This window comes from Syngnathus scovelli, chromosome 7 (genome assembly GCF_024217435.2).
Source record: "Syngnathus scovelli strain Florida chromosome 7, RoL_Ssco_1.2, whole genome shotgun sequence".
NCBI classification, from domain to species: Eukaryota; Metazoa; Chordata; class Actinopteri; order Syngnathiformes; family Syngnathidae; genus Syngnathus; species Syngnathus scovelli.
Window position 1 is genome coordinate 11,387,352 of NC_090853.1, and position 26,295 is coordinate 11,413,646.

At 39.8% G+C, this 26,295-nt stretch overlaps 2 protein-coding genes across 2 annotated transcripts; one reads left to right on the forward strand and one right to left on the reverse strand.

The window, feature by feature from the left end:
- Positions 1 to 638: 638 nt before the first annotated feature.
- tlcd2 (TLC domain containing 2) lies at positions 639 to 19,071 on the reverse strand. Its single transcript, XM_049726715.1, has 4 exons — positions 18,500 to 19,071; positions 18,321 to 18,403; positions 12,936 to 13,018; positions 639 to 3,576 (listed from the first exon to the last, which is right to left on the reverse strand). The coding sequence occupies exons 1-4, from the start codon at positions 18,676 to 18,678 to the stop codon at positions 3,196 to 3,198; spliced, it is 726 nt and encodes a 241-aa protein (XP_049582672.1). The 5' UTR covers positions 18,679 to 19,071; the 3' UTR covers positions 639 to 3,195.
- A 511-nt stretch (positions 19,072 to 19,582) lies between these two features.
- On the forward strand, positions 19,583 to 26,218 carry aifm4 (apoptosis inducing factor mitochondria associated 4). The gene is made up of 19 exons (XM_049726709.2): positions 19,583 to 19,765; positions 20,315 to 20,404; positions 20,863 to 20,972; positions 21,067 to 21,176; positions 21,375 to 21,419; positions 21,500 to 21,581; positions 21,666 to 21,778; positions 22,216 to 22,302; positions 22,368 to 22,459; positions 22,546 to 22,676; positions 23,337 to 23,452; positions 23,532 to 23,603; positions 23,703 to 23,766; positions 24,284 to 24,360; positions 24,455 to 24,572; positions 24,648 to 24,746; positions 24,812 to 24,887; positions 25,021 to 25,125; positions 25,558 to 26,218. Exons 2-19 carry the CDS (start codon positions 20,316 to 20,318, stop codon positions 25,586 to 25,588), a joined length of 1,617 nt encoding a protein of 538 aa, XP_049582666.1. The 5' UTR covers positions 19,583 to 19,765; position 20,315; the 3' UTR covers positions 25,589 to 26,218.
- The last annotated feature ends 77 nt before the right edge of the window (positions 26,219 to 26,295 follow it).

Below are 26,295 nucleotides of genomic sequence, written 5' to 3' on the forward strand. Positions count from 1 at the left end.
TGAGATCACGCGAGAACAGACATCGGACCACGGAGGCGACGTAGCAGCTGATTGGAGAGATCCAAACATGCCAAGCTATCACATGGGGGGGGCACAACATACTTCCTAATTGTCATTTAACCAAGGCACATATTTTACACTACCAAAATATTACTCCACGCCTAATAACAATGCATTAAAATGAGTACTGAAATAATACTGGTCAGTTATATATTTAAATCTGAGATTACTTTAAGTGCCCTTGAGCGTAGTTTTGACGTATTTTTTCCAGCACTTCAAATTTTGACATATCCTCATTTTTGTTTTTAAATTTAACCTATAAAAGCTTGTGGAACACACTGCGTTGTAATTTACAGCTATGACGTTTCAGGAAAAAAAACTCAACAATCCACCTGATGCTGATCCTTCGTAAATATTATTTAACCCTAGTAATATTACTAATGGTTTGTCCAAACACCTGCACATTTTATAGTGTGCAGTTTTGTTTTGGTGTGGGTAGTAAACGCCCGTGTATGTGCCAAGGATAAAAATTACACTTCACTTTGATTGTGACACTGCATTTCCCCCTTGTGGATATAATACGAATTACAACAACTGCCTCATTGTTTACAGTACATAAGAAGATAAGGAAAACAATCTAGAATGATTCTCTTTATTGTAACACGAAATAATGTTTTTTTATAAACATAAATTGGGAGTGTGAGATACAAAATAATCTGTGCCAGAAGAAGTGATATTTACACTGAGCAGAGCTAGGTTGCTAGCGGATAAACTGGTATCTTGTGCTTAGTAATTCATGAGATCCCTCATACATGTCACTGTAGTCACCCTTAAAAAAAGGTTGAGGTGTCATTATTTTTTCACATCATATTCATATTTAGATAATAAAACCATTTTTATTAACTAAATACAGTATTGAAAATATAATTTCAACCAAGTCATTATGCATGTTGAAAAAGATTCATGGAAATCGTCTTAAATGATCATATATTCTCACAATGTTGATGTTGCCAAACCTTCAACACCTTTAAATAATGTATCTCAATTTGCCTGCCAATCATCATTACATCACAATGAGGGTGCAATCAGACTCACAGACACAAAAATGGCAATTACATTACACTGGTCGAAAGAGGTACAGTCCACTGCCTAGTAAGTGTACTAAAAACGTTTTTTTTTTTTTAAATCAAATAACAGTATATTGATCTTTATATAAGGCTGCTGTGATAAACACTGAATAGCGTTTCCATTCAGGTGGACAACTGCAAGTCAAGAGCAGCTTCGGTTTTCTAGTCCTTCTGTGGCAGTTGGTTCGCACATACATAGACGGACTCGTCCTTTAACACAGTGATTTATTAAAAAAAAAAAAATGCTATGAGGCAACATAAACACGATTACGATTGCTAGTTTCAAATGCTTTGAGAAATCAGCTCATTTGTAACGGAACTCTTCTTTAAGAACGAATAAATTACAAATATACACAATTTAACCCGAAAACCAAAAATACAGTTAAATTTGCTGATTCTCTTCTCAGGCCAAAGCAGATTACGTATCACTGATGATTTGATGAATTTCATGTGAAGGTGGTTTGGTTGTGTTGAATGACTGAACTTGAATACTGTTGTTTGTGTTACATGGGTTCATTATTGACAAACTCCAGTCCTTGGATGTCACAGTCCTCACATATTCTCTAAGTTTCCCTCGTTTAAACACACCCGATTCAATTAATCAGGATCATTGTCAGGCTCCTGCAGGAACACTTCGAAAACATGCAGGAATGCGGCCCCCGAGGACTGGAGTTTGACACCTGTGTGTTCGCTGCATGGTGTTGATGTTTGATCATCTTCCAGTTTTAAGTGCTTTGTCGTCATTTTGTGGTACATGTAATTATAAAGCTTTTTGGGTTGTGCCAATTAGTCAGACTGGCAGGCAGAGTTCAGTCCCTGGCCACTGCTAAAAAACGTTTTTATTCCAAAATGATCCTCTCAACTTGGCATTTAACTCTTCAATTAACAGAAGTAATCGAACAGTTCTACAAACACTAAGGATTCGCAAAGTGAAGTCAACTCTCCTCTTTTTAAAGAGTAAATTTGAATTTGATAGTTTGTATTGAAATATTTCTGGCATCGATCATGCCTGAAATGAAACCATGTGTCGATTAACCTGTGCTGGCTTTGCGCAAACGCAATCTGGAGGCAAAGTAGTATTACTTTCGTATAACTCCACAGAAACGGACTAGATTTGAATTCGCTAAATTGGCAGCACAGAGTCGCTCCACATTTTGTCTCTAGCTTATATTCTGGTTAGCATGGTAAAAAACAAATGCATTGGCATGAGACAGAAGTGCACTCCATAACCAGATGATGTCAAAAAGTGTGACATGTGAATATTAAATGTGCTGTAGTTCTTTATCTCCCGTTTTCTATAATGGAGGAATATTACTAACCTGGGAACCATTTTTTTAGGGGGGGGGCGGGTCTCCCTCAGGTCATTGAGGTGATTGCCGAGTATGGTGCTATCTACAGGCCATTATAAGAATGGCACTTCGCACCAGCAACACAAGACAGATCCAAGTTGGTTTATTTTTGACTATTTCACAGGTTCCCTGTTTGCTTACATGGTGGTGACATTTGGCTGCTGAATTCCAACATTTGGATTGACAAACGCGGCCGTTTATGGGACTCTATTGACATTTCTCTGAATATTTTCAGTTTCTGTGCATGGGCCAAATATAATCATCCATGCTTCACCCTTATCATATTATGGGGATTTATTATGCCACATTTGACAATGATTAACAATGCTTGTACTGAAAGAGGCAAACAAGTGTTAAAACCTTTCTGAGGTAGCAGGCTTGATGTTAAGCTAAAAACAAAAAAAAGACATTACCTTTGCATAACTACTTTGAATAAAGATTAGATTTGGATGATTAATTCATTCAGTGGAGAACAAGCCCACACCCATACGTCATATAAACGATGATATACAATAACGCCACGAAGTGTTGCTTCAAATGGAGGTGTTTGTGGGCTTCACTCATCATAAGCTACATTTGGGAACACCCAAAGCGGGTCTCTGCAGTGATGCGGTAAGTGTAATGTTAGTAGGTGGAAGAGCGGAGAAATGTAGTGAAGCTGAATAACAACAACAAAGAGGAGAAGAAATGTACCAAATCAAACACCAAATGAATTCTCCCTATGTTTCCTTCTCTTTCTTGGCTTCCCGAGTGCTGCTCTGTAGGAAGTCACTCCTAAGTAGGCGGTAAAACAGAATGATGTTCATGACCGTCATGATGGCCATGCCCACACTGCCCAGCGTGTAAGCCATGAGAGGCACTTTGTCTCTGTTAAGCACCAGCCAGCGGGTCATCCAAGCCAGGGTGTTGATGCGGAACACCACGTAGGTGCCCAGGTTGATCATGCTGTTGACCCGGTAGACGGTGCTGGCGGCATGGTTGGCCATGCGCAGGATCTGCCTGAGATGGAGGAACACCGAGTTGACCTCAACCAACAGAGCCACCACAGCAAAACCAATGTAGTGGTACGTCATCACAGATAGGCCGAAACAGGTAATCACCTAGACACACAGGAGGGAACCATGTTATGCCAAAGCAGAAATTTAAAAAAATGCAGTGCTGTTTTGACTTATGATTTTAATTCATTTCATGTTGCAGTCCATAACTAAGTTTATGTTGATTCGATAATGAAGAACAAAAGATCTTTGCAACTAAGCTGCCATAATTAGAGCTCGTCTCATTATTTGTCTGGTTAATTTAATTGGCTTATATTCGCATTTTTAAATCACATTACAACATAAATTAGGAATAATAAAATAACCACATTCACATTAAGGTAACCACATCATTATTCCACTGGCCACGTTAACAATTATTTTTCTTAAATGGTAATGGACACAACTCTAATGTTGCATCATATACGTATGTCCATAATTTCTCTGCAATTTAGATTTACAGTGAGTGTTTTTATGTTTTTTCGTGTTGTTAAGGTAGATTGTGTAGTATTTAGATGATGTCAGGGTTGCATTTATAGGGTGTCAGCGATCTGTCCATTTATGCTACAGTTTCATTGGCAGAAATGCAATACGTGTCTTGATTTTAATGAACATTTAATCTCCTTTTACACTTACATGAGAGCCACCTGTGGGTTTTATTCATAAACAAAGTTAAAATGCATCAACATGCACTGAAGACAATATCGAAACATTGCAGTGAGTGATAGGATTTAGAGCAAAGGTCAACACACACCTTATGGTAAGCAGCTCTTATAAAATTCTGTTGAATAACAACTAACACTCAGTCCCCACAAGGTGGCAGCAACGGGAACCCAAGCAATCCAACAACTAGGCCCTTCATGACGTGTGACACACGTGCTTTTACCACCATAACATCCGATGTTTGAGCCCGCCCACCAACCATTCAAACTCTTTGACACAAGTGAATAAACAGTGATAAGTTGGTGTCAAACAGGTAAAAAAAAAAAAGAAAAAAAATCAGCAAGTGACCCTGAATAATAATAATAAATAAATAAATAAAATAATAAAGTTGAGTCTAAGTCTAAGTCTAAGTCTAAGTCTGAATAAATCATGTGTATTTAAGAAAAGGGCTACTCTTAGAAAGAGTAGTAAAGTGCTGAACTGTCTCAATTTAAAGACGGTCTGGTCCATTTTACCGTGGACTGATTAACATTTACAGATACTTGTGTCAGCAGATCTTTGCAACTTCATGCACATAAATATTCTTGTCAGTCATTCAAAAATAGATTTATGGTTGTTGTTTTTTTGTGTGTCTATATGAGACAGGGTTCACGTGTGGGTATTGGAAATAGAACATTGTGTATTTTTTAGGGCAGGGCAGCTTTAACCAACACCTTCAACCACTGATTACATGCCAGATTAACTGACTACTCACTCTGATTATTCCTTTAGCCCAAGTGTAAATCGAGGCACCCAATTCAGTGTGCACACCAACGTTTGCTCCTTGTCTATCACTTACGCCTTTAAGTCTATTGACATTCATTATGAGAAGAAATAAATGTTTTGGTTTGTGAATGTCTTGCAGCAATTTACATTTATATCTAGTCTAATTCCAAAAGGTTTACTCTAATTCCAAATGGTTTTCCAATTTTAATTCCAAATTTTCTACACATCGATCGATATATGGTAAAACATAGTGAAAATATTAACTTGATGATCAACCATCCTCATCTGCAGGCATCCATTTACACCCGTAATTTAAAAACATATATTATTTTTTTCTTTAAAAATTACAGGGAATTATTGCAGGAAATAAATTACTAAAGATTTGTTGTCACATCTACACAACATTTCTATTGGATGAAAACTAGAACTGGAAAAAAAGCATGTATTGGTGGCCCATTTATAAAAACACATACAAACATGCCAACTAACATTTAATAATAGAAAGTTGCAACTAGCAGTCAATGAGTGGTGACGTCATTTCTGAAATTAAAACCATTCCAAAATTACTTCTGTTCCTGAACGGTACACATCCAAGCTTTCGAGTCTCTGCAATAGATGACAATGATGACAAAAGAATGCATTTACGACAACAGACTGCACAGCGGGGTCACAACCAAAAGCTGAAGAGCAATTGACACAAAACTGTCGAGCACTAAACAAAAGGCAAATTGGCGAGGTGGTCGTTTTATAACAAAACCATTGAAGGACACCAGCACATGTCTGGCTTTGTATTCACCTCCTGTGGCAGGAAGTACTGCGGAGGTAGCATTAATAACTTGGCGGCTTTTTACTGTTCTGTTTTATACTGCAATAGTGTTGTCTCATTGGACAAATGGGTGTGGCCAAAATAAGGCCACCACAAGTACATCTATTGGAAGAAGGGTGTGTCCTTCCTTATAATGCTTTCATGAGTAATGTTAACTGGAGTCAGCAAAACAAATGAGAATTCTACCAGAGGCTACAACACAAGACTAAAAAGGCAAAATAAATGTCAGATTTTTGTTTCAATACCAGGGATTTAACAAACGGTTTCTAGCTTGGTGACGGTTATCCTTACTTTATGGTTATGGTGTTTGTGCATATTGTCAACAGCCAATCACAATCCCCCCTTTCCTATCTTGGTGGTTAAACAATGACTATCAGGCCATTGCATTGTGGAAGAGGTGAGGAATCTCATTATGATCAACTCATGACCATAAAAAGACTAGAAAGGGGAGAAAAGTGCAAAGTTGTGAGAGAAAACTATAAATGCATCAAAATTCTCTGTGAGCTTGAATGAGGGCTTCATGGAAGCCATTTATGGAGCAGAGGCCAATTTCGATACAGCTGCTGGCGGCCCTGACACAAGGGGAATCCCAGTAATTCTCGATGAGCTCCTGGAAACTGTCGGACATTTGGAATACTTAAGGATCAACTGGAAATCTCATGTGGCACGTGTTACATCACACCACCGAGGGAATAAATTAAGAGCCAGAGAGGAAAGAAACTGCAGTGCAGAGCCAGACAAATGTTTTAGGGCACCTGGGCTTTCAAACACACAACTAAACAGAAGTAGAATGAGAAAATGTGCAGTTGTTTCCACGTTTCCATTTTCTTAGAAAAGGTTGTTGTATACAAGAATCCACAAAAGTCAACAAAGCGCATCAGTGGGAGTTACTCTGCAATTCCTGCACTCTACAATCAAGCACGAGTCCTCAAAAAATTGATACGTTTCTATTCTGTATCAATTTTATCTACCCAAGGGAATGCAAGAGTTAGATCTAACATTGTGGAGAATTTAAATTCTTAAGCATCTGTCATCTCCAAGAACAACACATTTTAATAGGCTGGGATTTTCCGTGTGAAGGTATTAAGCTGAATCAGCCCAATCTAGATAACTATTGGTGTAAAACTTTAGCTTCCTACTTACACCATGTAAGTTGATTTTGGTGCGAGGATTGTGATTTCTTTTGTGTATAGCTTTTTGTATAGTATTTTGTCTTACCGTATTTGCCGGTGTACAGGTCGACTCGGTGTATAAGTCGACCCCCTAAAATTCGACGGAAATTTACGATTTTATGATATATCCTTTGTATAAGTCGAGCTCAATTGTTGCATTATATTAAACTTCAAAATTCAATATGCGAAATTTATTGACGAAATGTGTTCAAATTCCGGGAGGCCGTGCGCATGCGGCTGTTTATAAGCACCGCGGAGGAGATCGCGGCCGGCGAGCTCGCGCACGCCGCCCGGCACCAACGGGAGGCCGGAAATAGCTCCAAGCCGAGCGGATCGGCACTTTATAAGCACCGCGGAGGAGATCGCGGCGCCTCATTCGACTTTCAGCGGCCGGCGAGCTCACACATGCCGCCCGGCACCAACGGGAGGCCGGAAATAGCTCCAAGCCGAGCGGATCGGCACTTTATAAGCACCGCGGAGGTGATCGCGGCGCCTCATTGGACTTCCAGCGGCCGGCGAGCTCGCGCACCCGCCCGGCACATCCGGGAGGCCGTGCGCACGCGCCAAGTGGCCGAAAATAGCCCCCGCCGAGCGGATCGGCTGTGACTTCCAGCGGGCCGCGCACTCGCGCACGCCGCCCGGTTCAAATTTTCTAAGTGCAACGCACAATGAGATGCATGAGAAACGGCCTTGGTTACCATCACATTTGAAGCGATGAATACGAAGTTAAATTTTATGACTCGGTGTATAAGTCGAGGTCGATTTTTTTCGGTCGATTTTGGATCGAAAAAGGTCGACCAATACGCCGGCAAATACGGTATTTTGAATTTTTCTTTATGGAGTTGCCCTTATCCTCTGTTGTAGTATGTTAATGTTAGTAAAATATTTCATTTATTCATTCATTCGTTCGTTCGTTCAAACGGGGGAACTGAGTGTATTTTTTCTTGCACTATTGACACAATGTTAGCACAAAAGTTAATTTGAATGGGATCTTTTTAACTAAATACTGGAACCATTGCAGTCAAAGCCACTTTACTAGGATTTTCTCCCAATGGGCTAAATTAAATGTTCTCTTGACAAAGCACCAAAGGCCTGCCTTGTGTTTCCATCGTCATGGAGGTAACATTAGTAGCAATGAAGTGATGCAAATCCTACACACGGGATGAGAAGACCCGTGTGGGAGGCATGAAGATGTAACTCCAGAAAACAAATCATCACAGGTACAAGTTAAGATAATAGGAGCGGTTGCGACCTTCAGCATTAAAAGATAAGACCGGACAGGATACACCCAGCCTGATAAGGAAGATAATAAAAAAGGCACACCACGCGCACAAATCAACAGAAGACTTTCCAGGTACAATTGTGTTATTTACACATTTCAGTATTTTTTGCAAACTCACTTTACAGTGGATATTAAAAATTCACACTACCCTGTTCAAAATGGCAGATTTTTTTGTGATTTAAAAAAAGAAAAGAGCAAATAATTTCAAAACTGTTTACACCATTACTGGCAGGACAGGTGCATAACGTTTAACAGCTGTTGGTTCCATACTCTTTTATGGACTACAGTTGTTTTTTATGTCACACCACACACTCGAGGTGAACATTATCACGTACAGTCATACATAAAGTTAGATCTGCGCTGAGTCTATTGTGGAGCATTCTTGTTTGATGACTCGGCAGCTATACAGTTGGCTCACAGACAACGATCAAAAGCAAAAGCAATCACGTGGGGACCAATCTGTGCTTGCTTGGTTCTTTGAGTGGTCATTAGGGGGAAAAAAAATACTGAGAGGAAACAAAGATGAAGCTCAATAGAGGGATGGCAACAATATAGCCTCTCCTTAGAAACAGTAATGATTAAGCTAGGCTGGGTTCAATGTTTCAAAAGACATGCATCCATCTCAAGGACAGCGGGTGGTGGTGTCCGTGACCACTATCATGCGACTTGAGTTAACCGCTGTCGCCTGACGGCAGGTCACGTTACAGTCATGAGCATATTTGGATGGAATTCATAAGGATGAGTCTACAAGATCATCCAGCGTATTTCTACATTTCATCATAATTAGATTGTTGAGCAAATGTTCTCAATTAATGTAGAGAGCCAATACTTATAATAAATACAGGACATTAAAAGAATAGCACTCTGTGAAGCACACCGTTCTTTCTAGCTTATATGAAATTATGTGAGCTGTGAATCAGGGTGCGGTTGCTTTACCTTGCCTGTCCGCATAGCTTCAAGTGAATAATTGCCTCCACAAACCGCTCTTACGTCAACTGTAAACAAATACCTCCTAATTTATTGAATAAATTGATGGTTGGCTTTCCCTGTCTGCAGCCTCTTTGGTATGCATGGCACACCCGTGTCGAACCGTGTGACCTGTCCTCAGCCTCTTACAGACAAACAAGACTGGCTTGCTTGGTCCTGCGGAGCGAAACCCAATGTGCACACTCTATTCCGTCTACTTGTATTCCAATTCCAAATGACTTCCCAAATGCAAATGTCTGACGAATGTCTTTCATTGGTTCTATTCTGAATCATACCCATGGGAGAACACGGGGGGGGGGGGGGGGATGGTATACGATGTTTTGCGTATGGGGGCAGAGAGCATTATGGGTAAAAGAGGGAGTAGGATTACAACAGAAATGTTTGAAGTGGGTGCACGCATTTGTGGAACGCCACTCAGGAAGCTGAAGGTTTGGTGTTGGGTGTGCTTGTTTCAAAAGGGGGCCCGAGGTTCAAGTGGACAACCAGATGTCTCGCCTCTTGTCTGGGTGAAAACACAAAAACATGAGTGGGGGGACCCAGGGGGTTCCGCACTAAAGGGATGAGATGCCTGAGAAATACACATTCATCACATTGTTTACCACACAAAAATGTCCTCATTCCCTCCCTCAGTCTGTGAAATATTAGTTCTTTGTGCCTCACTATGTGTTAAGACGTACTCTAATGCTGGAGGGTGAAAAATATCAGGAGCTCACAGTTAACAAGGCAAATAGTTGATCTGTTACGGGCAAGGAGGGCGCCATAAAAAGATTATCTAAATACATGAGCTTGTGTAAAAAACACCTGCAATTATGTACATTCCTTGAGATAGCAAGCAAGGACGAACCGCTAGCAACTTCATTGAATATGCTAACTTGCTAAGCATACAATACTGTTTTAGCCAACAAACTGCATGCATTATATAGCTTTATTTACGCACTTGTATAAGTTCTAAGCATTCAAATATGTAGAAAATATTGTTTGGTTTCATCGCCACTTTGACGTTTGAATAGTACATACCTATATTGAAACAAATTCAGTAGTGGATCAGTCTCCTGTCATGGATTGCATCAGTCATTGGAGGTTCCCCTGTATACTATTTTTGAACGTGGAGATTGATAGCTCATGGTAATATCCACTTTTAGAACTGGAAAAATGAGACATGTCGTTCTCCTATTTGTGGTTGCCACCTGATGAACCTCGCCACAACTGGAGGAAGTATGTCAAAAACAAATTGGAAGAAAAGGAGGAAAAAACATGACTAAAAAAGAAAACGTAAGATTCTAAAAAGACAAAAAAAAGAAGAAAAAGTGGACTCAAATGACGGTACGTAGTGTGATGTTTGATGCAGTCAGTGTATCAGTTCTGAAGTTCTGGGTTTGAATCTCTGCACCAGCCATCCTGTGTGGAGATCATGTAGAGTATTGTGTCGAGTATTGGCCCTCAAACAACCCAAAAAGTAACTGCTCACACCCTGATCTGCTTGAGGAGTGTGTACTTTGCAAGAAAATTTAATTTTGGCTAATAAAAGCGGGGTGACACAAATTTCTCGAGGCAAACGGAGTTCAAACAGAGACAAAGAGCATCTGACTGTGACAAACTCACATGTTAGTTGCTCATGTGCACAGTAAAAACTGTTGCCCAGCCCCATGACTTTTAACCACCAAAGTGTGGCAAGCGATGACCCACAGTATCTGGCACTGAGATGTGAAGACACTATTTCCTAAGAGTAGTTTTTAATCCTGTCACTATTGAATATTTTTAGAATTGACTATTCTATAGATTACTTCATCCATTATTCGAATAATCAGATACGATTTATTTGCAATAAAATTTATTAAAATGTTCTCCCTGATTACCGTTAATAAGATTTGAACAATCTTCATTTAGAAAATGTCTCTAAACGATTACTTGATTATTGAAATCTAAGGTGGAGGTGATTGATTTGATAATCAGTTAGTGGTTGAGTAATCCATTAATTTTGACAACTCTAATGCAAAGACCCATGCAAACACCTCACTGGCAGACCTGAGCATATTAAGCAGAAGTGGTTGGTAATTCGTATCCCTAGCAGTAAAAAAAAAAAAAAAAATCTTCTAATTGCAGGCCTTAATGAAAATGTTTTTAAAGAGCACTATTCGGAAAGACTTGTGGTAACTGGCTTCAGCACCGTCTCAGTGTTGGGTTAAAAGACGATTGCTTATTCCATTTCTTTCCTTCCCCTTCTGCAAGGCCATGAATTGAGGCTTTGGTTGTGCCAGCTGGCTGCAGATTGTCGCCAGAGCCATGAAGGGTTGAGACTCCGCTTTCATTCAGATGCCCCGCCCCCTATCTGTTATCCACATTTGCTCCCAGTTGTCATTCTATAAAATCACCTTTAACCAGCTTTAGCTTTTAGGCTATCTTCTCCTCCGGCTATTGTGATGCAATAGCACATAATCAACATCAGAGAGCTAACTAAACCGGAGGAGCTCCAATATTTGTTCAGTCAAGTTAAGTTTGGACAGCCAATGGAAATGCGCATGCAGTATAAGAGATATCCTGAGAGAGTCCTCTGTGGGTTAGTGTTAAGGTTACAGCTGTACAAAAATCATCATATCACATAATATTGAATGAATGCTGCACTATGCACCTTAGTTGTTAAATTGTTAGAGGATTATAATATCGCGGTCTTTGAAATTGGGAAATTGGAGTTCAAATAAAGCAGTTGTTTTAACACTGTGTTTTTGTTCTGATATTTGTCGTTTTGTCTTGAGCATTTGCAAGACACCATGTGGTGAGAGTGGTTAATTCCTGGTATAGCAATCCAGGACAAATGCTCCAATTATTTATTAAAAATAATAATAATAATAATAAAAAGGGCCATAACACAGTCACTCCTGAAAGCCATTCCACAATGCTTTTTCTTACAATTTGTTAGGAAAAGTGATATCTAGTTATTTTGGGGCCAGAAATAGGTTGCCCCTAATTTTATAGGGACGTGCAAAGCATGTGATTAAAATAGATAGACTGATCATCTATGACCTCAGTGTGAGTAGTGGTCAGTATATTTTTGTACTTGGCAAGAGGACAAATCCAATTAGTCATTGGTTTAGACATGTGTAATTCTTTTCTAATGCCATAACGTAACATTTTTAGTTCAAAGGTCATCCTTTTTCTTTTCTTGTTTGCCATCTTTAGTCAGTGATGATATCTTAATAAATAGATGAATAGACAGCTCAGTGGTGTTGTGACTGTTATGATTTTGGATAAGAGAAATATCAATTTACAACTGATGTCGATAACCTGACATTATGAATTATTACGGGTATAAATTCCAAGTGCGTTGTCACAAGGTCATTTTATTAGTAATTTCTTCATTTTCAACATGACAGGAGAGTGCCGATCTAATCCAACCTGTTCATGACAACATCGAAGTCTTGGCAAAAGACTGAGCGTTTGACTTTGTCAAGGCATACAGTGCCTGGGGGGGGTTATTAGATTTCACAATGATTGCCGCTTTCTTCCTCCCTCACTGGTTCTTTGTGTAACAAGACAAGAAAGACGGGTATTTTGTCTGTGCCTCTTCCGCGCTTCTGATGGGCCTACTGGAGCTTTGGTACAATTACTTTTGTGTTTTATTTATTGTTTGGTTTTGTATAACTAGACTGCCCTCTTTACGAACCTTAAATTGACCTTTCATGTAACCCAATTTAAAACAGAGCTTAAGAGCTTATTGTGTTTGAAGACTTACTACGATATGATGCAAGGCGAGCTCCCAGAACTGACTTAACTCCTGGTATCTCACCATATCGAAGAGGTCGTAGATGAAGTAACCTGTTGGGAGAGAAAAAAATTTAGCCAACATGAATGTATTTTATTTTATTTTTTTTGGGGGGGGCAATTTGTTCATTGATAAAAGCGCAACAAATTCACTGTCACAACAAGCGCGACGGGCATATCAAGGCAATCCAGGGGGACCCTGCTTCCATGGCAACCATGATGGCAACCAAGATGCGTCTTGGAGAACAGAGCTATTCATATCCACCGACCAACCCCCTCACCGCCATTCGCCGTATCCATGGTGACAGCTTTTGAGAATGCTGTAAAAATAATGGAGTGGTGAAGATGAAGGGGGTGGTGTGTGGGTGAGCGAGGTAGATTTGATGAGGCAAGAATTGAGCCCATTGTGTTGGAAACGTGACACCATTTCACTTTATTCTCACCTTGAACTGCTATGAAGGTTTTATAGGTCTTACCTGAAAAATGTACGTCACAGAAAAACAGGAAATAGTACCTAGAGTAGTCTATTCAGAAAATATTCAGACATAGTGTCGTATTGTTGACATAAAAAAAACCACATCATCACTTCCAGAGTTTTCAAAGCAGAATTGCCAGCCATGTGTTTCTACTTTTTTACTTCCTTTTTTCCTTTTTCCAAAAACACAGGTTTCTGATAAAAAAGCAGAGAAAGTAAAAGTATGATTCTAATATTGTTTGCTGTTTTGATGCCCCAAATTATTAATATTAAAAAAGAGAGCGAAAGAACATTTGATGGCAAATTAATGATTTACCGTAATTTCCGGTGTATAAGCCGCAACTTTTTTCCAAAATTTTGAACCCTGCGGCTTATAGTCAGGTGCGGCTTATATAAGATTTTTTTCCGTGATTTTTGTGATGACTTCATCACTTTTACTCTTAACACTATTATATACAGTAAAAGCTACAAAACAAACTGACAAATAACTTTTTCAAATCAGACGAGTAAAAACTGGTCAAATATTTTTAAAAAAAGATATTATTAAAAGTGAAGACAATTTGCAATTCTAGTAATGACACACGAATTTGATGCACAATTTGTCTTCGTGGGCCACATAGAATGATGTGGCGGGCCGTATCTGGCACCCGGGCCTTGAGTTTGTCACCTGTGCTCTAAACCCTTTCTCTTACTCTGTCTGCCATGTGACTCAGATATTACACAAAGCAGTGGCGCTGTTTGGACCATCTGCATTGTATTAAAACCCAATCAATCAGCATTTAAATTGAATTCTTCTGACATTTTGCTCACCAAAAACAAGTTGTAATGAATGTGAACTTTTAATGCATTTTATTCAGAAGGTTACTTTGAACCCTGAGGCTTAAATGGCGGCGGGGCGTACTTATGGATTTTTAAGGCCTCCGGCCTCCAGCGGGCGCTCTAGCAGGAAGCAAGAGCGAGACAGGCGAAGAAGAGATAATGCGCCGAAGAAGACGTGCTAGTTTGTGTTTACAACATTTCGCGCATCACGCAGAACGCGATCAAGACGGACATTACTGAAAGGAAGCTTTTATACACAAACCGTCATTATGGGGGACAAAAGAAATGCATATGATGCCGCTTTTAAGCTAAAGGCAGTCGATGTTGATGACATTGTGTTGCGGCACCCTTTTCTTTATTTCGTGGTCCCGTCTACTCTGGAGCTATACGTGTCGCTCGCTAGTTTAATGTAATTTAGCGCTTCGTGCATGAATAAGATTAAGATGAACAGACCCTCATCATGGAAAATGCTAGAAGAAATGGATAAAAAGGACGACGAAAGAGATACTGAGAAAGTGTGTGGCGAAGGATATCTAACGCTATTCCAATCGGAAATTGAGGAGGAAGACTTGGACGGTTTCAGTGCACAGGAGGAAGATGAAGACGATGAAGCTCTTTTTTTTTACTTTTACTTTAACAAGCCCTGTTAGTGCTGTGCTACCGTGTTGCTGCTGTGTTACCGCCGCGTCTCAGTGATTTTAACCGGTATGTTTTATTTAATCAAACCCTATTAGTGCTGTGTTACTTCCGTGTTGCAGCGGTATTACTGCCGCGTCACAGGCAGTGTTTGGAAAGAAATGTTAAGGTATGTTATTAAAACTTTAAAAAAAAGCTTTCTGTGTCCAGTATTTCTTTGTTAATAACTCGTGTGCACACTTCCGTGTTGCTGCGGTACAGGCAGTGTTTAGAAAGACATGTTAAAGCATGTTATTCAAACTTCAAAAAGTCTTTCTGTGTACTGTCTTTCTTTGTAAAAAACTTGTGTGCACGTGCGGCTTATAGTCCGGTGCGGCTTATGTAAGAAAAAAAACTCAAATATCCCCGAATTTTAGCTGGTGCGGCTTATACACCGGTGCAGCTTATACACCGGAAATTACGGTACTTCTTTTTTTTTTATTATTTGTTAATTATACAACCATGAAATATGGTGTGAACATGACTCACAGATTTAATTCTATCTATGACGGATAGATTTTTTTTGAATATCAGTAACTTTATTTTAAGGATGTTTGAGATTCATTCCATGAATAGCGTCATCTTTCGCAATACACACTTTCTGCATGACACGTACCGTACACATATATGTCATAGTTGCGAGAGAATGTGAGAGTGTTTGACCTACGTGTTGACATTTCTCCCCCACATAAAACGACGTAACAAACCCTGATTCACTATATGAACCTTATCCATGACTCAAAAGCTGTGCTGAAATCTACAGGGCTCAACTGATTGACTGTTTGTAATGGCACAAGAGAATCTAAATTCCTGTTAATGATCAACTGTTTATTGAGATTGCCATTTCACCCAGTTGGTCAATCCATCCTGGTGCAGTTACATACTACCCACGTATTTAAAATGACATCATCCGTCCCTTCATCCACTTTCTCTAGAACTTGTCCTCATCGGGGTAATGGCTGAGGCGAAAGGGTGGAGCTGAGATTCGAATTCATAACCTCAGAACTGTGTCTGCTGTCCATGTTTCTTGCATTATGAAAAATATCAATCAATGTCAATATTTCTCATGATAATATTGTACTGTAAGGAAAATAAATATTTTAATGAGTTTACCACGAGTCTGCAACATCCCAGTAGAGGGAAAATTAGAAGGGTGTCTAAACATTGCTGATTCCAGACGAATGTTTCTGTGCATCATCAGCACAGAGTCAGACAGTTTCCACTGACTTCCATCCAAACCATGACTGAAGCAATTGGCTGAAAAAAGGCTTTAGATGGGGCTTTTTTTTCCCCCTTGAGGTCTAACAGAATCCTGAACTATTTAGTTTACAGAAAACAGCTACCTTGGACACACTGTCAATCATCATAATCATCGTCTTCAAATTCAACTCTTTATTCTCCAGTACAGTTACATAGATATGGATGTTTTTTTTTTTTGTTTTTTTAGTAGTAGGAAATACTGTAGGAATTAGGAACAAAGAATGGTAAATGTGTTCTGTGATTGACAAGTGCAAACATGACAGGTTAAACTATGAATCCTGTATGTCTGCCTTGTGGCTGCATCTTGTTTAATATGATTGTCTGTTACAAGCATAGCCATGGAGAGAACAAAAGGGCGCATTAACAGTAACACCAACTAGATTTGTCATGGAGATGGTGGCAGAGTCCCTAAACAAGGTCGTCATTCACTACGCTATAAACTATGGATGAAATGCCATAACAAGGGGCGCGTGGTATACCACAAACACATGTTGGGGCTAACTTCTTTCGAAAAACAAGCATAACCTCAGAATCACACCACAGCCCTTTCCAAATCAGTGACTTCTTGCTCTGTGACGTCACACAAGTGAGAGGGGGTGACGTGTGGTGCCACAGTCATAATGCCCTCCATTGAAGCTCACTTCTCAGCAACGCACTTCACTCGGCCAGTTTCCAGGGCTGGGCTTCTTTTCAGAATGCTAAGCATCCTGGGAATTCTTGGGGGAGCCCTAGCTGTGTGGCAAGCGGCCAAGCTGTAGTTGAGGGGGCGAAGGCAGGTCTTAAACTGTTGAAGGATTTATCAGAAAATAGCAACATATGCTATTTTAAGACTACGGACAAGCATATGGACACAAGTGTGGCAGGTTGTTGTTTTTTTAAGGAAAAACAATTCAACACCACCACAGATGGGCTTGAACAAATAGTTTCAAATGCGGAACTTTTTTGCTGGGAGGTAACTACTGCGTAATTTTGTGAGTTAATTTTAATTGAGGGTATTTTGCGTGGAAGAAAGTCAAGTTCAAGAGATAGTCCTTTTCCAGACACAAAAAAACATGTATAAAAAACAAACAAAACAAAAAGAATCATTACAAAACATCCGAAGTTGTATGCCATGTAAAGGAAACAGCATGGTCGCCGAAATAGATTTGTTTGTGCTTGGATTTTGTTCATTTGGTCAAAATTTATTGCTCTCCATTCTGGGTGGATAGTAGTCTTCTGTTTGTTATTTACTATAGTGTAGTTTTATGCTTAGTTTTATGTATAGTGTTCTTTTACATCGTGTTGTTGTGATGACATCTGACTGAAGTTCTTTCTGGGTTCCAATCCAAGCTGCTCATGCATGTTCTCCTGGTACTTGTGTGGGTTTTCTCCAGACACTCCGGCTTCCTCCCACACTCCAAAAACATGCATGTTATGCTCACAGCTCACCACACAATACTGCCAAAACAGGCAGCCCTATTGCGCAATATGTGTGCTTCGGAAGCTATTTTGTTTATCAGTGGCTGACCTCCTGCAACTGGTTTTGTGGCAATTCAAAAATTTAATTTATAATAAATTACATTGTAGCCAATCAAAAACTGTACATGAAATTTCACCCCCAAATAAAGCCGACATGCACAAACACTTTTTTTTTTACAATAATACTCAATCATATCTAGAATTTAATATTTACCGCAACCTGTGGCTAGATAGAAAACGTGAAGCTACAATACTACTCATCCTTATTAGGGTCGTGGGTGAGCTGGGGATTACACCAGAGAATTTAGAGTCTTCAATGAACCTGACATACCTGTTTTTGAAATGTGGGGTAAGTCCCGGGTCTCAAGAGAAAACCACTCATGCACGGAGTGAACATTCTAACTCAAACACAGGAAGGACTGCAACCTCAGAAGTATGATGTAGACTCAACCACTGTGCGAAATAGATTAATAATTAAGTTCATTTGAAAATATAACTGATGTGTTTTATGTTTGCTATGTGCACACACCATGGAGGAACATGACAGGTTTGCCATGTTGCCCTTATATGAATAGTGAGGGCACACCCAGGGTGGCATTCCATCATCAACGAGGTGACAGCCACACGCCCAACTCGTTTAGTATTTGTCCGCGGTGTTTAATTACTCACCAATTGAAAAAGACACCAGTGCGTGAGAAAACACGGAGTGTGTTTCTATCAAATCTTCAGCCATCTCTGGTTGCACAAAAAAGCTGGAAAACAAAAAGTTGAGATGTCTCAACATTTTTTTTTTTTTTTTTTTTTACGAAAGCTGATAAAATCGCTGATTAGAAAGGGAGCCTCATTACCAAAGCACTGCCCATATGGCGGTGACGAGGCTGTGTACGAAGGACGTGGAAATGTTGTTCCATTTAAGCGCATTTCTGCGGGCAGCTTCCGGCACAGGTAGTCGGGCAACTCCGGCGTTGATAGAGCGAAAGAATCCGTAGGATCCCCCGATGGTGAGAAGCGCCGAGCTCAGCTCCATGGCCCCAAAAAACGCGTAAAGAGCGCGATGGGTGGACGGCCAATTACACTTACTGTGGCTCTGGCCGCCGAGATCTTGTTAGAGAAGCTCCTCAAAGTCCCATGCCCGTCAAGTCACGCTCACACACACTTGTGAAAGCCCGAAAAGCTGTTTTGTTTTGGGCGATTGCTCGTCCAGAAGCGGAAAACGTGCTGAAATTAGGGGGTGGGGGGTTATCGCGGCACGCGTGGACTGGAGGTGCCTTGTGCCCTGGACAAAGGTCCGTGTTCTCAGGCCACCACCCTGGCAGGGATAAATTGACCGCAAAGGCGTATCTACTTGTTCACAGTTGTGAAACAGGCCCGATTGTAAAATCTCGTACGTTGCTTGAGTAACTTCTTGTCAAACAGACTGCTCCTCCCCGCCCTACTACAAGGGGGCGCGGCCACGAGCATGCGTTCTTGTGCCGCATTCAAGTGACCCCATAAAATACAGCTTCAGGCTTTCATAAGCTCTACGTATTATATTTATTTGTATATTACGATATTTGCTTATTTTACGAGATATAATACCCAATTCACATTTTTTGTTCTTATTATAAATAATCTAACCATAGCTTCCTTCAGTCATCGTGGTGGAAGACTTGTCCGCCCCCCAAATGTAAAAGAACTCAACAGCCACAGCAGCTCTTGAATAAAACTGCATATGGTAACGCGCATAGAAATAAAATAATTTCTGTGCATCAGCAAATGTATCATCACTGACCACATACAATTTACAGTACAATTTACCTATTATTATCGCAGAAATGTGCTTTTAATGACTTTCGAAACGTCGAGACAATTCCCAAGTCAAATTACGAAGGGGATGTGAACGCTTCAAACCTACCCAAACATTTCAGACGTCACTGATCTGGGAAATGTAGTTATTGCTTATGTAAACAAAAAAGACCGACTTCCGGTTTAGGCGTAACGTCGGTGACATCCATAAGAGCTAAACTGAACAATCGAATCGAGTCGTTACATACTCATGAACGCATCTGGTTGTTCGCTGTAACCACCAGCCGGTTTCTTCCAGTTCTATCAATCAACAGTCTTTAAAGAAAAAGGTGAGCGTCGCCTTTCAGAGTGTCTTTTCTTTTTAATACACTTAATACAGCGAGTTTTAACATCATTTTATCATTTCATTTTAACATCTATTTGGGATGACCAGCACTCAAAGAATAGAAGCATCTGGCTAAAAAGTAATTCTATCTATTTATTATACATGCATATTTTCATCATTACATTAAATGGGCAGTTAGGATACTTTCCATTTAGTTTTAGTTGTGTCTTTGCATGTGTGTACTTGCCTACGCTGTGGGTATGGATTTTCATCATTACATAAAATGGGCAGTTAGGATATTTTGCATCTAGTTTTAATTATATATTTGTATGTGTTTACTTGCCTACAGTGTGGGTGTGGTTTTGTTTATTTTAGCTCATCGCGCTTCAAGCATTATTCCTTCACAGATGTTAATTTTGCATGTCAGTGGCAATCTTAAATTGTATTTTGGAGTGAAAAACAAGGCAATAAATCAGTTCATACAAAGTACCGAAGTAGTGCGCCAGCCAACGCGTGAACATTTATTCACATCATGTGATCCATGTTTCAACAGAATGAATCCTAACAAAGAACAAGATCAAGATGAAGATTTGGAGGCGGTCACCGGACTGGTCTGTCAGGAGGCTGACCTCACAGATGGCCAGTATGTAACATGACAACGCTTCTGCCTTGGAACAATTCAAGTTGTGTCAGAAAACTTCCAGGCAAGGTGTCACACGTCACGGCATCTCTCCATGGCAACCTGCCTGCTCACAATGCCCAGAGCATCCTGCACTTCCTGGCTGAGAACATTACTGTGCTAAAGCAAACTCCCCACTCACCAGACCTGTCTTCTGTGTTTTTTTTTTTTTCTTTTCTATTTCCCAAGCTTAAGGGGTTTTGAAAACACGGACGGGCAGTTTTAAGATGTGGACAACATCAAGGTGGCCAGAAAAGGCCGTGGCTGTATGTTGGGCTCCATTGGGATTAGACTTAGGGAAAAGGTTGTACTCTGCATTTGAAACGTATATTTTATGACACCAGTCCTAGAATATTTCTGACACACCTACATATACACGTACATACATACTATATGACTCCCGCTCTGTGTTTGTAATCAAGGATGAAAGTAGTCTCTGTGGCAGACCAGAAAGTGTTGCTTGTCCGCACTGAGGGTCAGTACAGTGCAGTTGGAAGTCAGTGTTCTCATTATAATGCTCCTCTGGTAAAAGGTATATGTATATATTTTTATGATTCTAAATTGCAACCATTCAGCTCGGAAAAAAATTATCATTTTACATTGAGCTTATCGTGTTGTCATTCCAGGAGCACTGGTTGGAAACAGAGTGAGATGTCCTTTCCATGGTGCTTGTTTCAATATTAAAACTGGTGATATTGAAGAGTATCCAGGCCTAGACTCTTTGCCTTGCCATAAGGTAAAACTCACTCTTTAATATGTTTCTATTTCCCCCAACATTTGCATTGAGTATGAACTATCTACAATTCATTAAATTCTCTTCAGTAATCAGGATTCCACAATTAGCACAAAGATGTAGCAACAATTATTTCTTCTGTGATATTTGAAGATATTACTTGCCCCTCTTCCTCATAATTCGTTGACCATTTCGATACAGGTGACCGTTCAAGATGGAAAGGTGTACGTTTCCCTCAAGAAAAATGTAAGTGAATGCAGGTTAATGAAATGAAAGTAATACTGCATTGACGGATTTTTCAACAAGTCGCTTGTGTTCCCTCTCAGACTCTGAAGCAGTCCAAACGTGTGAAGGAGATGTGCAGCGTTAACCCGGACATCAAACATACCATTCTGCTCATAGGAGGGGGTAAAGACTGGTTGATTCTTTTGTCTGTGAATGAATGAATCCACTCCTCAGGATCTGCTTGATACTGATGTGCTGTGAGTTCAGGTCCTGCAGCCTTGGTGTGTGCTGAGACTCTCCGTCAGAACTGCTACCAGGGCCGAATCGTCATGGTAACCAAAGATTCTTTGCCTCCTTATGACAAACCCAAGATGAGTAAGGTAAGCCACCTTGTACTTTTAAGAAGTACATTTGTCTTATGCAGTGGAACCTCAAAAGTTGAACACGATGGGCAGCAAAGAGTCATAGTCTGTTTCTTTTGCGTTCCACCACATCACTCAGTGTCACGCAGCCAGAACGGACGTGTCCCACTTTTGCCGTAATAGTTTCTGTTTTCAATTCTGTGCTGATCATTGTCACACTTTTCCTCATTGCCATTACTGCTACCCGTGTGTGATGGTAACACAAAAAACACAAAGTAAAACAACTTGTGATGCAGCACTGCAATTTTTTAGTTTCAGAGGTTTGTGTGACATTAAAGGAGTATTTCCCCCCCGAATTTAAGGTTGAATAAGGGCATTCAGCTGCAGAGGTTCCACTGGATTTGCATTTGTTCTATTAGCAGGAAGATGCACAAGGAAATGTTCTCTTTTTTCAGGCCTTGAATGAAAACAGCAGCAGCATTGTCCTCCGCTCTAATGAATTTTTCCAACAATATGGAATAGAAGTACGGACAGAGCAAGAGGTAACATACAAACAATATTTTAAGAATGTGCTACCAAAGCTTACTGTTCTCTGTTCTAAATTCAGGCGGTGAGTGTAAACACACAAGATAAAGCAGTAAAGATGAAGGATGGCTCGTTGCTTCGTTACGACCAGCTTCTTATCTCAACAGGCTGCAGGCAAGACTGGTTATCTCATTTTAAACAAACAACTTTTTTTCTTTTCAGACATTGGTAACTTGTGTGAAAAATATTAATATCCACAGAGCAAGGCCACTAAGTTGTCCTGGTAGTGATCTGACTGGAGTGAAGTTACTGCAGAGGTATGAAGACGCCAAAGACATTCATGCTTCCTGTCTGGGCCGCAAGACTGTTGTCGTTGGAGCCTCCTTCATAGGTTGTCAAGTTTTTATTTTTTAACTAATTGCAATTAGTAATTTAGAGTATTCACTTCAGATAACTTGCATGTTTTGTATTGTTGGGAGAAGCCAAATTACCAAGCGCAAAGAAATTGATGGTTATCCATCACAATAAAGAGTTATTGTTATTAGTTATTATTATAAAGACCAAATCTGTTGGCTTGTGAGCTACCAGCTTCTCGCTGTTCCATCAAAAGTCATTCAAATATGAGATTGTTGTTAACAACTTTCTTTTTTTTGGTGTCAAATTTTGAAAATGTAAAAACTAGCACTTCTCACTGTGCCATCAAAAGTCATTCAAATTTGATATTGTTGTTAACAACTTTCTTCTTATTGGTGTCAAATTTTGAAAATATAAAAACAAGCCAACAACTGTTAGTAGTAAAACATAAAATAACGTTTTGTCATGTTGTGGTTAGTGATTTGTTTTCCATTTCCATTTTGTCATTTTAAATTGTCTTAGAACTATAAAGAAGCAACTTTAAATCGATAAAATACTCGACTATGGTAAATGAAATGGCATATAGTGAAGCTCTAGTCTTAAAGTTTTTAATGTGACTCCATTCATACATTTCCCCTCTTCTTCTCTTCTCACCATAAAATCAGGTTTTCTTCTTTTATTTTACGTTTAATTCTAGGTATGGAGGTGGCGGCCTATCTAGCCAAAAAAGCATCCAGTGTGGCCATTGTGGGAACCACCAAATACCCCTATGAACGCTCTCTGGGGTCCCAGATTGGCCACATGACCATGCAAGTATGGAGCAATTGTGAAAGAACTGTGATTGTGATCATGTTTATTATTGCAACAAGTTGACAACATTTCATCTTTGAAGATGCTGGAGGAACATAATGTGAAGTTCTACATGAATGACGCCGTCACAGAGATCAGAGGAGAGAACGGCTTGGTAATTCTACTTTTTGACTACTGCTTTGAACCTGTGATTGAGCCAACGTAAACCTGGATAAGTACATAGCTGGAGGCTAAAATTATGGGGTTTTTGCAGGTGAAAGAGGTCATGCTGAAGAGTGGTACAGTTCTGGAGGCTGATGTGGTGATTACAGGAATAGGTATTTAATTCTGTTGTATTCCATCCAATGTTATGTTTATGATGCAGAATTAGCAATTACCATTTTCTAATTTGCATGCTTCTGTAATGGTGAACAATGCTAATTTTTATTTTTTTTTTTTTTAATTTTTACATGTAATGTTCACGTTATTTTTCTAAAATTGGCGATGGATGGATGGATGGATGGATGGATGGATGGATGGATGGATGGATGGATGGATGGATGGATGGATGGATGGATGGATGGATGGATGGATGGATGGATGGATGGATGGATGGATGGATGGATGGATGGATGGATGGATGGATGGATGGATGGATGGATGGATGGATGGATGGATGGATGGATGGATGGATGGATGGATGGATGGATTGAAAATTTGGAGATACCTTTATTTGACATAAGATCTTCCAAACCTACATACATTGTGTACTTGGCTCAAAATGGAGAATTTATGATATCTAAAGCTGTGTTACGTCAGTATAACTTTCTAGGCGTGTCTCTGTGTATGTTTCAGGTGTGATCCCCAATTCCGACTTTTTAGCAGGAAGTGAAGTTGAAATAGATTCCAGGAAAGCAGTCGTGGTAGACAAGGTGAAGTGAACAGTCAATAGCCATCACTGCTGTATTATCAACTAAGTGCGTGTCGCAAATTGTGACCGGTGTATGTGACACGTCTTCTCTTCAGTTCATGAGGACCAATGTAGCAGATGTTTTCAGTGCGGGTGACATCACTTCCTTCCCTTTGACCATTCGAGGTGATCAACGGGTCAATGTGGGCCACTGGCAAATGTCACAAGCTCAAGGTAACAAACATTGGTTCAAGTTCGTGATGAATTTGCATTCATCAACAATCTCATGACATATTTTTTCTTCCACAGGAAGAGTTGCTGCCCTCAATATCTTGAATATACCCATCAAAATTGAGTCGGTTCCTTTCTTCTGGACTGTGTTGCTTGGAAAGAGTATCCGATACACAGGTAATTTTGTCTTGGGCTTTCACATCACCGATAGGTCTGAATGTCATTTTACTTTTTTTCTACAGGGTATGGGGAGGGCTACACTGAAATTGTATTCAAAGGCAAAGTAGAGGAACGAAAGTTCCTGGCATTTTATATTAAGTAAGTAGATGCACACACTTTTTTGTACCAATAGTCTTTTGTTTTACCATAGAACCATTTAGATGTGACGTAAACTATTTCACTATTGCAGGGGATGGACTAGATCAGTTATTTTGCTCTTGTTTCTCCACAGAGATGATGCGGTGGTGGCGGCGGCCAGTCTCATGTTTGATCCTGCTGTGGCTCGGCTGGCAGAACTGATGGCAGCAGGCCAGCGCTTTACAAAAGCGCAGACTCAGTGAGTGTGCAAGAGAAGCTACAAATGTGTTAGGTAGTTGTTCAAATGGTGTGGCAAGCAGTTTTTCACTCATTTGTTCAAGGTTAAGAGGATAAAGCAGCAACATAAGAGTAACCTCTTAATATAAGTGCCATAATGAAATCAAAAATACAACCAAAATGTCTGAAAATAAAATGTCTCTAAAGTCAACACTACACAGTTTGAACCATCATCATGCATGTGGTGCGAGAAACAAAGCTTTGCACGAGTGTTACAGATATGCTTCCATTAACAGCAATAATCAGACAATCTATTCTTAGAAGAACGGACGTGGTGAGCACTAATTAAGTGTGCTGACAAGTTAGAGAGCAAATTAGAAAAATTCATTAATGACCACATCACTGAATCACAAGGATTTTTATCTGTAGTCATATGAATCTTTTCTCTATTCAGAGCTGAAGACCTGAGCTGGCTGCAGATGTAAGGTGTCCAAATTGCATTTCACCGACAAAGGACACAGCCACCTTTCATCCTGATTCCATCACCTCACTGCGTCAGGCATTCTGAAAGCCGGTCAATGTCTAGCCTGCTCTTACTTACTCTCACTTAGTCTTGTTATTGTTACAGTTACAACAACAACATTAGAATGGATCCACTCGTTGAGCATGCTTGCCATCAATCTTGAAATCTTCACTTGATTGATGTACACTGCCAATTAATATACAGCAAATAAGCCACTAAATGCTCTCTGAAGATGCATTCATTACAGTGTACTGTACTATATTTTGAAAAAGATCAGGTGCATAAAAAAAAATGCCAGAAACATTACTAAAGCATGTTTACTTTTGCTTGAAATGAACATAGCTTCATGTCTCTTGCGTTACTGATTTACAATGGAAGGTTGAGTATTTTACTGCAATGTACTCTAACGTCTATGATTGTTTTAGCTTGTTTGTTGGTTTGTATGCATTGTAACTAAATTCTTGTAAAACAGTAAACTAAATATCATGTCTATTTAATACTTAAAATGCAATGTCATTGTAATGTTTAATTTCATCATGGTGGTGAGGTAAAATAAAAAAAATCGCTATATTTATTTTATCTCCTACAATTATGAGCTGTCTGTCCAGTATCTCTCACGTCTACCAAAAATGAAATTTGAAATCAAGGCAGTAGATTAGTAGAACGAAA

What these genes read in the sequence shown, in the direction of transcription:
- tlcd2 (XM_049726715.1), bottom strand. Translation starts at nt 18,678, where the DNA reads ATGGAGCTGAGCTCGGCGCTTCTCACCATCGGGGGATCCTACGGATTC. An exon ending in ACTGGTGTCTTTTTCAATTG is followed by an intron (nt 13,019 to 18,320) that starts GTGAGTAATTAA and finishes CTCTCCCAACAG; the next exon opens with GTTACTTCATCTACGACCTC. An exon ending in TCGCCTTGCATCATATCGTA is followed by an intron (nt 3,577 to 12,935) that starts GTAAGTCTTCAA and finishes CTGTGTGTCTAG; the next exon opens with GTGATTACCTGTTTCGGCCT.
- aifm4 (XM_049726709.2), top strand. Translation starts at nt 20,316, where the DNA reads ATGAATCCTAACAAAGAACAAGATCAAGATGAAGATTTGGAGGCGGTC. An exon ending in CTTATCTCAACAGGCTGCAG is followed by an intron (nt 22,460 to 22,545) that starts GCAAGACTGGTT and finishes TAATATCCACAG; the next exon opens with AGCAAGGCCACTAAGTTGTC. An exon ending in AAAGAGTATCCGATACACAG is followed by an intron (nt 24,747 to 24,811) that starts GTAATTTTGTCT and finishes TTTTTTCTACAG; the next exon opens with GGTATGGGGAGGGCTACACT.